Source organism: Girardinichthys multiradiatus, chromosome 18 (assembly GCF_021462225.1).
Source record: "Girardinichthys multiradiatus isolate DD_20200921_A chromosome 18, DD_fGirMul_XY1, whole genome shotgun sequence".
Taxonomy (NCBI): domain Eukaryota; kingdom Metazoa; phylum Chordata; class Actinopteri; order Cyprinodontiformes; family Goodeidae; genus Girardinichthys; species Girardinichthys multiradiatus.
Window position 1 is genome coordinate 45640854 of NC_061810.1, and position 12958 is coordinate 45653811.

The window sequence follows — 12958 nt, forward strand, 5'->3', positions numbered from 1 at the left end:
GTATGTAGTGGCTATGAATTAGCAGATGTATTCCTATACATCCAGCCCATAAGACAAGACAACACAAAATATTAATAACAAGAACAAGAATTATACTAGATTTTAGTCGTCATCTGGGGAAATTTTTTTGACTCTGTCTCTACAGCATGATGACAGCCTGTCAACAATACAATATAATCTGCTTTACTGCATTGAAACTAAAATAACTAAACCTCCACTTACTAGTAAATATGCAAGCTAGTGTTAGCTGTATACACTAGCTAAGGTAGCAATTACCCACTGTTATGCCCCAGAAGGTCACAACATATTTAAATGTTGTTCAGATGATTAAGTTTATTAATTACTTTGTTTGTTCTTTGAAGTTTTGTTTCTTCAGATGTTGCTTTATACTTTCTATGAAGGGAAAAAACCAAGAACCCTTACCTCCCCGTGCCCGAAATATAACCAAAAGATGGACCTGGTGAGCCGGTGTTCTGTCAGTTCAGCATACGCTGTCAGTTCGCCGTACGCGTAGCACGGACTAACGGCTGTATCTGTCAAACAAGTATACGCTGTGAGATCACAGCTTTTATTTAATCAGCCATATGACACCATGACGTAGCAGTTAACCCATCAGATCATCATACACTTTGATATTTATGGCTATATGACACCCTGACACAGTGGATTACCTGTCAGATCTTTATACACTTTGTTTACTGATGAATTTGCCATTTGAAAATATATTTATCTATTGAAGTTCTTTCATTAGCAAACTTATTTTTAAAAATGCTTGGAATCAAGGCAGGATACAGCCAAAAAACATTGTTAACAGAAATATATGAACATAGGTAAGAAAACAATTCTTTAAAACTTTTTTTTGTTTTTTTAAGAATTGTTTTGGCACTAGTGGCCTTTCTTTGAAGGTAAGCCGACAGGAAGGGGTCAGAGAGAAGGGGAAAATACATACAGCAGAGGTACCGAGGATCTGTAGGTCTGTAGCCTCTGTATACAGGGTGCCCACTCTAACCACTGCACCACGTGACGCCCCCTTTAAAAACTTTTAAGAGAAACCTGGACCACGTGCAGGCCCACAATCAGCAGCAGATACATTATAGTGTGTAAATTTAACTGACTTAATTTAATTTAATTTAATTTAACGGACTTACTTTTTGTAGTATCTTGTAGTGTATGATGAACTGATGGCTCCTCCAAATGTCAGGGACCTCCTGCAGAATACGCATGCATATTAACTATATGTATGCTACTCTGACATGTATGCTGAACTGACAGAACACCTGTCAAACAGAAACAACAGGAGCAGCAGAGGGCCAACCCTATACAGGGCCATCGAAGCCACTACCAACACCGGACTAAAGGAAAAATCAAAATGGAACCTAAACTCAAAAGAAAGAAAAATGAAAACAGGACTACCAGTCCCACCAGACCAAAACCAGAACAAAAGGCACACAAATGCAGCAAGAGCGAGCGGTGAAAGAGGCTGAGAGAGCGTGCCCAAAGCCCAGCCTATTTATAGGCTGACGGAGGCCAGTGCCCAACAAAATAAAATATATATAACCCTAAAACTGGCAAAAATACATATCTCAACTACAAAAAATATTGTGGAGAAAACCAAACAAAAAAATAGAGACCAGTTCATAAGGCGGCTGTTGTTGGACTGGATTACGGTTCGTAAAACACAAGCATGGGCCCGCTGGAACCACCTAAATACACTTCGAAGTGCTCCAGAGCCAGGACCAGTGCTAATGCCTCCTTCTCGGTGGTGGAGTAACCATTTCTGATGTTTGTCCAGTTTCTTAAAAAATAACAGACCGGGTGCTCCACACCATCAGTACCATCTAGCAAAAGGACAAATCACACCCGTCGACAGCCAACTTAAACGGCACTTCAAATTAAGGAGCTGACAAAACAGGAGCATTGACAAGTTAACGTTTTGTTTGCTCAAAGGCAGACTGACCAAAATCTGCTTCAGGGCTAAGTAAGTGTGTGAAGTGGTAGATTACTGTTGCTTAGCCGAATTTCAATTTGGAGAGATTAACGGTAAGACTAGCCTCACTCAGATGTGCAGAAACAGTTCTCAAATGGTCAACGTGGTCAGTCCACACAGTGGAAAAGATCACCAAATCATCAAGGTAGGCCTCACAGAATAAACCAGATAAAACTACATTCATAAGCCGTTGAAACGTCGCTGGAGCATCCCAAAAGCCATCACCATATATTGAAAGAAAACATCGGGCATGACAAAGACAGAGATTTCCTGGGTGCATGCGGTCAGGGGCACCTGCCAATACCCCTGTAGCAGATCCAGCTTAGATACAAACCGGGCTGTCCCAACATGATCCACACAATCCTCCATAAGAGGCAGAGGATTGCAATCCGGCTTAGTCACCCCATAGACATTTCTAAAGTCCGTACAAAAACGGTCCTCCCCTTTGGCTTTAATAGTCAGCTCCACACACTACTGCTTTCAAAAGCAATGTGGTGTTTCCCCATGTATTCCACCTGTGTCTTCAAACGGCACCGCTTGAGTCATCAACATCAATATCAAGCCTGAGCACACGCAAGCAACCACCTATCAGACTGGATATAATTTACGATATCAGCCTGCTGGAAAACATCAAGGCAGGACAACAAAAGAGGCAGGTTTTCCAACACCACTTAGTTAGAAAGTTTCCCGAATCAAAGCTGCAGAAAAACATCATTCTCCGGTTCAGCACTGGTCAGCTCATCCTGTACCCCAGCAGCTAAACTGAAGTGCAACTTAGACTGCTCAGCAATAACACAACTGGCAGATTCATGCAACAAACAGGGTGCGCTCTCCATATAAGACTTCAACATATTAAGGTGACACAAACAGGGACCTCCGCCTCCGATCAGGTGTAGCAACCAAATAGTCCTTGTCACGACTCTCTGCTGAGTCACATAAAGCCCACTGAATGGGCAGATAAATAAAAACATTTTCACTGGGTTCAAACTCTCATTTTGCCGCATATTTGTCAAACAGAGACTTCCTCTTAGCCTGTGTGATTTTAAGATTTTCTTTGGCTATCTCACATGCACGGCGCAACTTCATTCTAAAGTTACTAACTTAATCCAATAGGTTCTGTTCAGACTTCATGCGCAACCACTTGTCTTTTAATAACTTCAAGGACCATGAACACGTACAAAATCCAGGTCCAATGGGCAAAATCACAACTTTTAACACAATCTCATCCGATTTACTTAAGAGTTTTTTTTAAACATGTTCACCTTAAGCAACCACTTCAGAGCTCTTATCCCACAGATAAGGCACAGATACAAATGACCTGTTTTATCAAGGTCTTTCTCTGGCATACTGACAAGACTAAGTAAACTTTTTCTTTTCTTTTATAAGTTAATACTAAATATTTGGACATCTTTACGAAAACAGTTTTAAAACGTTGCTAAGGGCTTAAGGGGAAAAGAAACACCCATAAATATTGTAGCACCATAAGAAAAATTATGCTAATGTGTTTCTGCTACTGTGCTCCTTACAAAAGGTTATTTTGCTGACCAACTTCAAACATGGTCCTGAGAATGAAGAGTGTCCTGTTCCTGAGGAGGTGCGAGAGACGCTGGCAAATTTCCACAACGACATTTTGCTTCATTGTGGTGAGAAGTTCTTCTTATTAGTATCTTCAGATGTTGATGGCTTTTTCTTGTTTTTTTATGCATTTTTGATTTTAATTTGGAATGATGTATCTGTAGGTATACACATCGAGCACGAAGCAGAGGAAGAGGAGGTAGACACGTCACTCCGGGGTAGACTCATCAGTCTGGTGGAAAAGGTTAAGAACTTCCGCAAAAGGGAAGAAGAGGAAAAGCCAGAGGTGGAGGAGGAACCAAAACCAAGTACGTTAAAAAGTAAAATTACCAGATTATTTTAGGTGTCATAAATTATATTCAAAAACTACAAAAAATAATCAAGCCTGACTTGACTGAAATCAGTAATGTTTCACTCAGGTACCCTTCAGGAGCTTATCTCCCACACCATGATACACTGGGCCCAGGAGTCTTTCATCCAAAACCCAGAACTGGTGCGTTTGATGTTCAGCCTGCTTCACAGACAGTACGACGGGCTGGGCGAGCTGATACGAGCTCTGCCCAAAGCCTACGCCATCAATGCTGTGTCCGTTCAAGACACCATGGACCTGCTGGAGTGTTTGGGTCAGATCCGATCGCTGCTCATCGTCCAGATGGGTCCTGAAGAGGAGAGGCTTATGATCCAGAGCATTGGGTCAGAAGATTTTACATTAATATAAATTTTTGTTATTTAAAGGTCATTTAGTGTAGTATTTTACAGGTTTCTGTGAGTCATATATGTATCAAATTATGCGTGTTTCTGTATATTTCCCTGTGTTGTAGGAATATCATGAACAACAAAGTTTTCTATCAGCACCCTAACCTGATGAGAGCTCTTGGGATGCATGAGACCGTCATGGAGGTGATGGTCAATGTGTTAGGTGGGGGTGGGGACTCGAAGGTAATTAAGGATTTTCTGCATCTTTAACTTTTAATTACTTCCTCTTCTACACCCTATTAGGAAACAATGAAAAACGTTCGCCTTTTGTTTTTCTAGGAGATTCGATTCCCTCAAATGGTGACCAACTGCTGTCGTTTCCTGTGTTACTTCTGTCGCATCAGCCGACAGAACCAGCGCTCCATGTTCGACCACCTGAATTACCTGCTGCAGAACAGTGGCATTGGCTTGGGTCAGTATGCTTGATTTGAAACCCCCATTAATCTGCTTTGAATCTGAATATTTCTGAATGGGTTAAAACTGTGAGAGAAAGCTCTTAAATAAGCTGAAAATAAATAAATAGCAAGTATAGACACAATCAAGTCACAATAGAACATTTTTACAACAATTTTTGTAAAGCACTGTAATAGTATGATTTTTACATGCTTAAAACCTATTTTTAAGTTAAGAAATATCTCGATAGACACAAGCAGATTTAAATTTTGACATAAAATTGATTTGTACAAGAATCCGGGTTTAAAATGTTAACTCTTACACACAGACTGATGTTTTCAAGCCTGTTTTTCCGTTAATTATGATTTTCCACTTACACATCATTTAAGATGGGAACACTACATCAGATCACTAAAAACATTTGTTATACCTGCTTAAAGGTTATTTTTAAAAGTTACTTTTAATCTAACAAGCAAATCTCACCAGAGTACATGATTTATGTAATATGACATTAGCGTCAGCAAAGGAAACAGCAACTTAGTTAGGATTATTTTGTTTATGTGTATCAAAGATCAAAGATTTGTTGACCAAGAATGTAGCCCTGTGGCATCCCATATGTAATTCTGTGATGGTTTTATGGAAAACCAACACCAGTAAAAGCCTGAGTTCAACCTCTAAGCTGGAAAAGGAACCTGTTAGTTTCATCATTATCTCCATATCAAAGTTTGTTTTCAGAAATTGCTCAAACAGGTAACGCCTGGAAGATTTTGAGAGTCTGGGGATGAGGGCACATTTAATGATAATATAATATGTGGTTCGGGAGATTTAATAAGAAAAATACAGTTCAAAAGTTACAGGAGCTAAAACTGTGCAATTGGATCCACATTTTATTCAACATAAGTAAGATTAACCAAGTTTTCACTTTTGATCCAGGTTAATAAAATAGATTTCTCTGGTTAAAAATAATTTTACCAGAGGAATCTTTCCAGTGGAAATAAAATAGGTAACTGAATTCTAATACTTAAGGCAATGTTTCCCTTTTTGCCAACGCTATTGTATAGGCATAGTCACCTTATAAAGAATCACTTTGACAAATCTCTTCTACTTGATGTTGCAATCAGTAAAGTTGGAGAATAACTTCTCTTCAAAATGCAGGCATGCGTGGGTCCACGCCTCTGGATGTGGCTGCTGCCTCCTGCATTGACAACAATGAGCTGGCTTTGGCTTTACAAGAGCAGGACCTGGAAATGGTTGGAGCAAATTGAAAAAAAAAGTAAAAATCTATGAGAAACAGCATGTTGGATTTTAATCTTATCCTATGTTTAACATTCATGCTGATGTAGGTGGTGACGTATCTGGCTGGCTGCGGACTGCAGAGTTGTCCAATGCTCCTGTCTAAGGGCTACCCTGACATCGGCTGGAACCCATGTGGAGGAGAGAGATATCTGGATTTCCTGCGCTTTGCTGTTTTTGTTAATGGTCTCCTACCAATATTAGCATGTGTTGGCATATTAGTTTCAAGTTAAATTAACGGTTCTCTAGATTTGCATCTTCCTCGTCCTTACAGGAGAGAGCGTGGAGGAGAACGCCAACGTTGTTGTGCGTTTGCTCATCCGTCGCCCCGAATGCTTTGGCCCAGCCCTGAGAGGAGAGGGTGGCAACGGTCTGCTGGCTGCCATGGAGGAGGCCATTAAGATCTCAGAAGATCCAGCAAGGGATGGACCAACAGTGAAGAAAGACAGACGATTCATGTGAGTACTTGAGGTTCAACAGCTTAAATAAGTTCATCTGAGTTCTTTTATACTGTACAGTCATCGCCTTGGTTGGCAGGTTTGGAGGTGAGGGACAGCATGAAGAGAATCGGGTTCATCTGGGAAATGCCATCATGTCCTTCTACTCTGCACTGATCGATCTACTGGGTCGCTGTGCTCCTGAGATGCATGTGAGAGAGATTTCACTTCATTACCGCTGTTTTCAGCAAAAACTGAACAGACAGTCCGAGGGACGGTAAAATAATAAAAGAAGGTTGAAACTGGGTGAAAGAAAATCTGAACAATTCTCTTTAAAGGCATTCTGTCAGCTGAATATGTGTAGTACTGATACAAAGTTTGGAATTACTTGTAAATATATGGAAATATGTTTAGATTTAAGGAAGCTCTGTTGAGTACTTTTCACATCTTTGAGTTGCACTGTTGAAAGATAAAGTGAATGCATGTCCTCCTTTTGTTTCTTTGCAGCTAATCCAAGCAGGCAAAGGTGAGGCTCTAAGAATCCGAGCCATCCTCAGATCTCTGGTGCCCATAGAAGACCTGGTGGGTGTAATAAGCTTGCCAGTACAGATACCTGCCTATGGTAAAGGTATGACACTGAATACGTTTGGATATTTTTTTGTAAACATTTTTAAAAGTACTTTGTATAGATGTGCCGATTAAAAATTCTGTCTGTCAGTGTTAACACAACCTGGTAGTGCCTATTATGGTGTGCTCAGAAATCAGAGAAATATCACGTTTTGAGTTCCCAACCAGCGGGTCACTGGTCAGGAGTCTGGACCTATCAAGCTGAAAGTCTGATGATTTCTTGATGCATCCACAGTATTTTGGTAATTAGCAACTTCATGCATTTTGTAATTTTTTTCCAAACCACAGATGGTCAGATCATAGAGCCAAAGATGTCTGCCAGTTTTGTGCCAGACCACAAGGCTTCCATGGTGCTGTTCCTCGACAGAGTCTACGGCATAGACAATCAGGACTTCCTGCTTCATGTGCTCGAAGTTGGCTTCCTGCCTGACATGAGAGCTGCTGCTTCTCTGGATACAGTGAGTACCACAACACAAAGGGCCAGCTCAGCATATTTTCCAACAGTTTCAGTGTTTCCCTGAATTATTTAGTGATTTTAGATTCTCTAACAGCTGTTCTGTTTGATTTTAGGTGGCCTTCAGTACAACTGAAATGGCCCTGGCTCTGAACCGCTACCTCTGCTCAGCTGTGCTGCCTCTGCTCACCAAGTGTGCCCCGCTGTTCGCTGGGACGGACCATCGAGCCATTATGATCGACTCCATGCTCCACACCATTTACCGCCTGTCCCGTGGCCGAGCCCTGACCAAGGCTCAGAGGGATGTCATCGAAGAGTGCCTAATGTCGCTCTGCAAGTCAGTATTAGAGATAGAGTAGATAATCTTTTGCAAACAGAATGTAAGAATAATGAAAGAATGGATGATTTAATTGCATCATGTGAACGAACAGTGCATTTTTTAATCCATAAGGTTTCACTCATTAAGGGTCTGGGTGCTTTCTACAGGTACCTCAGACCCTCCATGCTGCAGCATCTGCTCAGGCGGCTGGTATTTGATGTACCCATTCTAAATGAATATGCAAAGATGCCTCTGAAGGTTTGCCTCCTGCTTAATCACCTCTTAAATTTTTTGTTTAAAATGCAGTTATGTTACATTTAATACAAGATGCATGCAAAACTTACACAGATACAACCAACACAACCTTTTATGCTTTTATGACTGTATGTCTGAAAACAGGTAACTATTTGTCTGCTATTATTAAATGCAGATATTAGCAAGAGTGTATACTGTGAGTATATGCAATACAGATTCCCTTCTTCACATTTCACTTTCGGCATTTCAGCTGCTCACTAATCACTACGAGCGCTGCTGGAAATACTACTGTTTACCAAACGGATGGGCAAACTTTGGAGTGACCTCAGAGGAGGAGCTTCATCTATCTCGGAAGCTCTTTTGGGGAATCTTTGAATCATTGGCACATAAGGTGAGTGATGAGTTTCACAGGGTTTTCACAAGGTTTATGTGTTGGTTAGTTCACAATAACAGGAGCAGCAGGGGTTGAAGGACAGTTCAAATGACCTTGTAAGTTTTTCCTGACTGTTGCTCATTAGCATCTTTTAGCTAAAGCCAAAGTTTGCAGAAAGGTTACAAAGTATCATAGGGATCTCATTGTGAAAATAGTACAAATTTCACAAACGTATTTAGAAAGGGAAGACAGTCAAAAAAGGACACTTTTCTCTAACACTGAAAAAACGAAATTGGGGCTGGTCACGGAAAGAGCTGCGGGAGTTTCTGTCAGGTACTGGATGTGTTTTTGTTAAACATTTCTTGTATTATCTGTTTGCCTGGACCAAGGGGTAGGGTTGCAAGACTGAATTTAATTTTTCCAAAGATAACATACAGGCCTATCTAAAACGTCCCATAAAAGCAGTAAAACGTGGTGGCAGCATCATGCTATGAGAATACTTTTTTATGGATGGACATGGGCATTTTGTCAAGGTTAATAAAATCATGAACGGCTCCAAATGCCTATCAGTTTTGACCCAAATCTTCAGTGTCTAATAGAAAGCAGAAGATAAAGTGGGACTGTGTTATTCAGTGGCGCAAATCAACAAAATATATTTTTCCCAAAAAGTAAAAGTATTTCATTGGACAATCCAGAGTCCACTCCCAAGTCTGATAGAAAATCTATGGGGTCACCTGGAGATGTTTGTAAACAGGAGATGTCCTCACAGTTTGATTGATTTTGAGACGTTTTTGCAGGGTACAATAAGCAAATGTAGCCAAATGAAGATGTGGGACACTTATACAACTAGGTTATGGTATTTCTTTTTGTTTTTCTATTTTTCTATTAATAAATTCATCAATTTTTCAGCAGAATTTTACAAGATAAACGTCACACTTAAGATGTAGTTTTTAAATTATTTATCCTGTAAGAAATTCATTAACATAAAAACATGCTAATTTTATAGTGATATGTACGTTTTTTAGATTCCACTGTCAGTATCTAGAGAAATAAATAGGAAAAAGCCAAGTGTGACTAAAATAAAAAGAAATAAAATACATTTTCTTTTCTGATTCACTCTTCAGAAATTTGATGCAGAGCTTTTTAAGATCGCCATGCCGTGCCTCTGTGCTATAGCAGGAGCCATCCCTCCTGACTATGTGGATGCCAGCTACTCCTCTCACACTGAGAAAAAGGCCTCAGTGGACGCTGAAGGCAACTTTGATCCCAAACCTGTCGAGACCACCAAGTAAGCACTGCCAGGAGGTCTTATTTCAAAACTTTTTTTTAACTGAAGGACAGATTTCACGATCGTAAATCAGCCGTTATTATAAGCGGATCCTGACATTTCTCATAGAGTTTAAAATGAATTGTTTAAACTGCAACCTGCACAGTCCTGAATATAAATAAAAGCAGTAAATTCTCCCACAGCACCATCATACCAGAGAGACTGGATGCTTTCATTAACAAGTACGCAGAACACACTCACGATAAGTGGGCTTTTGAAAAGGTCAGTGAAAAAATAAAGTGAAATCTGACGAAAGTATAGTGTTGTGTGTTGGTTTCAAAGTCCTCTCTTTAATGTTTGCCTCATGGTCAAAATGGTTTTTCAGATTCAGAACAACTGGACCTATGGAGAGGTGTTGGATGAGAATGCTAAAACTCACCCAATGTTGCGGCCATACAAAACATTCTCTGAGAAGGTAAGAGTTCCTCACTTTTAAATCCTCCTGCATTCTGATTAACAGAAAATGCTTTTTAAATATATTATTTTAAGTGTTTTTTGAGCTTGTCTTTTCTTCCTTAGGACAAGGAGATCTACCGTTGGCCCAGTAAAGAATCCATCAAAGCCATGCTTGCATGGGAGTGGACCTTGGAGAAAGCCAGGGATGGAGAGGGAGAGGTGGAGAAGAAGGCCTCCACACGCAAGATCTCCCAAACTGCTCAGGTACAACACAGAGAGTGGAAAAGTTTGTGTTTATGGGTGCTTTCACACAAAATGTTATGCTGGAATTCACACAAACATAAATAATAATTTGTAATACAACTGAAATTACTATGGAATAAGCGGTAGAAAATGACTGACTGACTGACAACTGAAATTAGTTGTTTGTGGATGAGATTGAGTCTAAAAATACTTTTTGTATCACATTGGAAGGAGTTAAATCTTTAACACGCATCACAGGTACGGATTTACATCAGCAGGTGGCAGAATTGTACCTTTTAATCAGCATGACATCCAAATTGACCAAAATAAGATACTTTTGACACACTACAGTTAGTTGTAACCTGACACTAAAATGTGGCTTATCATAAAGCATCTTACAGCTGCATGATTTACTGAATCACAGTTGTCATCACAATGTCAGTGTGTTCAATGTCAGAGTTGCACAAAACATCAGTATCTCAGAACATCACATAAGATCAATAAAAAAGAGAAATTTTAACAGAAATTTCAGACTAATTGTTTTTCCTTTTCATTGTTAATATCCGACTGCTAAATCTGACATTTTGTTTTGATCTGCTAAAGACCAGAGACATATGCGTTGATAAATAAATGAGGATAGTCTTGCAATTCTTTAATTTTCTGTACTGCCTCCATCAACGCTTTTTTAAAAACTCTTATTATCAATGTTTACTGCAAGTAATTTCTGAATTAAAACAAGTTTACAAAAGCAATTTAGGTACATGATAGTTATTTTTTTTTAAAAGCAGAAAAATATAAATCCACAAGTCAGACCTGAAATAAAACCAGGAATAAGGCCAATAATAATTTAAGGTCTCCAGAAGGTGTTGGGGATATGATAGAAAAAAATGGAAATTGAGTTGTTTTGATTCATTTGTTTTTCTTTGTCTTTGTTTTGTCTTCAGTCCACTTATGATCCCAGCCATGGCTACAACCCGCAGCCAATAGACATCTCAGGGATGGCTTTGTCCAGAGAACTGCAGGTATGCACAATACAGTTAGTATCATCAACAACTGTGTTCAGTTTTTGCTTTAAACTCTTTAAAATCAAATTGCTTCTTTTTTTGTTTTTTGTTTTCCTGCAGTCTATGGCTGAGCAACTGGCTGAGAACTACCACAACACCTGGGGCAGGAAGAAGAAATTGGAGTTACAGGCTAAAGGCAGGAGTTCTTTGGATTTCAAATGATGATCTTGTTTTAAGAGATGGCCACAGCAGAGAATGCTGATCAGAAAAATGTTTTCTATTAGGTGGTGGTACACACCCTTTGCTTGTACCTTATGACACTCTGACGGCCAAAGAGAAGGCCCGGGACAGGGAGAAAGCCCAGGATCTTCTTAAGTTCCTCCAGCTCAACGGATACGCTGTGACAAGGCAAGCCAGTCATCTCACCATTACTGTGACCTCTGTCGGGTCTGTCCCTGCTTCACTGACTTTCTCTCACTGTTCTCCATCCTCAGGGGTCTAAAGGACATGGAGCAGGACATTTCTTCCATCGAGAAGCGTTTTGCGTATGGATTCCTCCAGAAGCTTCTCAAATGGATGGACATCGCTCAGGAATTCATCGCTCATCTCGGTACTCTGGTTTGAGAGGTTCCTCGTTGATGAGAAGCTGTCATTTATTCCTATGCAGGACTAATAAGTGACCTTTTTTCTTGTTGATTAACAGAGGCTGTAGTTAGCAGCGGTCGTGTGGAGAAGTCTCCACATGAACAGGAGATCAAATTCTTTGCCAAGGTGAATTCAATGAATTTTGCCTTGAATGTATCTGTTCTGACTTTAACCACCACAGAGCCATGATTTGGGTTGTAGTTAGTTTGAAACTCTAATTAGAGAAAACTTTGAGTTGCTTTTGACCTGAAGATGAAGTAGACCAAAAATGAAGTGATTTTAGGTCATGTTTGCTAATGTAAGAACTAAAGTAATAAGTCGAGACAAAAATATACTTGGTCTAGAACATTACTGGCCATTGTGGTTGATATTTCAGAACTGTATTGTTGTTGCAGTTTAATATGACAAAGAACTGATTGATTGACTGATCCATTTAAAATTTGCAAAGTAAAGAAGTATCACGCATCTAGCTTCTCGATACCAGTCACATCTTTGGGGATGCTTGTTGTTTGCTGCTATAGTGTTAGGAGGGCTTTAAGGTTATTGTTATTTAATTGCCAAAATAGGAAATCAAATCCTCCTTTTTCTGGTTACCAGAAAGCATAGTTTGTTTTATTACAATTCAAAAATAATCACTGTGTAGACACTACACTAAACTGTGTGGAACTCCACATTTAATCGGTTTGAGCTCTGATAGTTCATCATTAAACTGTACAAACATATGCTTTAAGCATGAAATTTTAAAAGTAACAAATTTTGATCTATAGTATCGAGCCCTGTTTTAGTTAAAACATACTCTCCCTATTATTCTCTCTGTGTATTATTTTGTTTATATTGCTGTTTTAATTGCATGTATAAATTCGGGCAAAATAAA

The 12958-nt window shown here is 39.6% G+C and overlaps 1 protein-coding gene across 1 annotated transcript in view; it reads left to right on the plus strand.

Annotated features, from left to right (window-relative positions):
- Positions 1-12958, plus strand: part of ryr1b (ryanodine receptor 1b (skeletal)) — a 109235-nt gene that overhangs the window by 60447 nt on the left and 35830 nt on the right. The window contains exons 40-62 of the mRNA XM_047391362.1: positions 3519-3630; positions 3727-3870; positions 3982-4255; positions 4384-4501; positions 4598-4730; positions 5867-5961; positions 6055-6190; positions 6279-6462; positions 6542-6653; positions 6949-7069; positions 7357-7526; positions 7639-7859; positions 8009-8099; positions 8347-8487; positions 9594-9757; positions 9940-10018; positions 10122-10211; positions 10316-10456; positions 11380-11457; positions 11560-11635; positions 11724-11847; positions 11934-12049; positions 12143-12210. Of these exons, the coding sequence (XP_047247318.1) occupies positions 3519-3630; positions 3727-3870; positions 3982-4255; positions 4384-4501; positions 4598-4730; positions 5867-5961; positions 6055-6190; positions 6279-6462; positions 6542-6653; positions 6949-7069; positions 7357-7526; positions 7639-7859; positions 8009-8099; positions 8347-8487; positions 9594-9757; positions 9940-10018; positions 10122-10211; positions 10316-10456; positions 11380-11457; positions 11560-11635; positions 11724-11847; positions 11934-12049; positions 12143-12210 (2988 nt within the window). The remainder of the gene's footprint in view (positions 1-3518; positions 3631-3726; positions 3871-3981; positions 4256-4383; positions 4502-4597; positions 4731-5866; positions 5962-6054; positions 6191-6278; positions 6463-6541; positions 6654-6948; positions 7070-7356; positions 7527-7638; positions 7860-8008; positions 8100-8346; positions 8488-9593; positions 9758-9939; positions 10019-10121; positions 10212-10315; positions 10457-11379; positions 11458-11559; positions 11636-11723; positions 11848-11933; positions 12050-12142; positions 12211-12958) is intronic.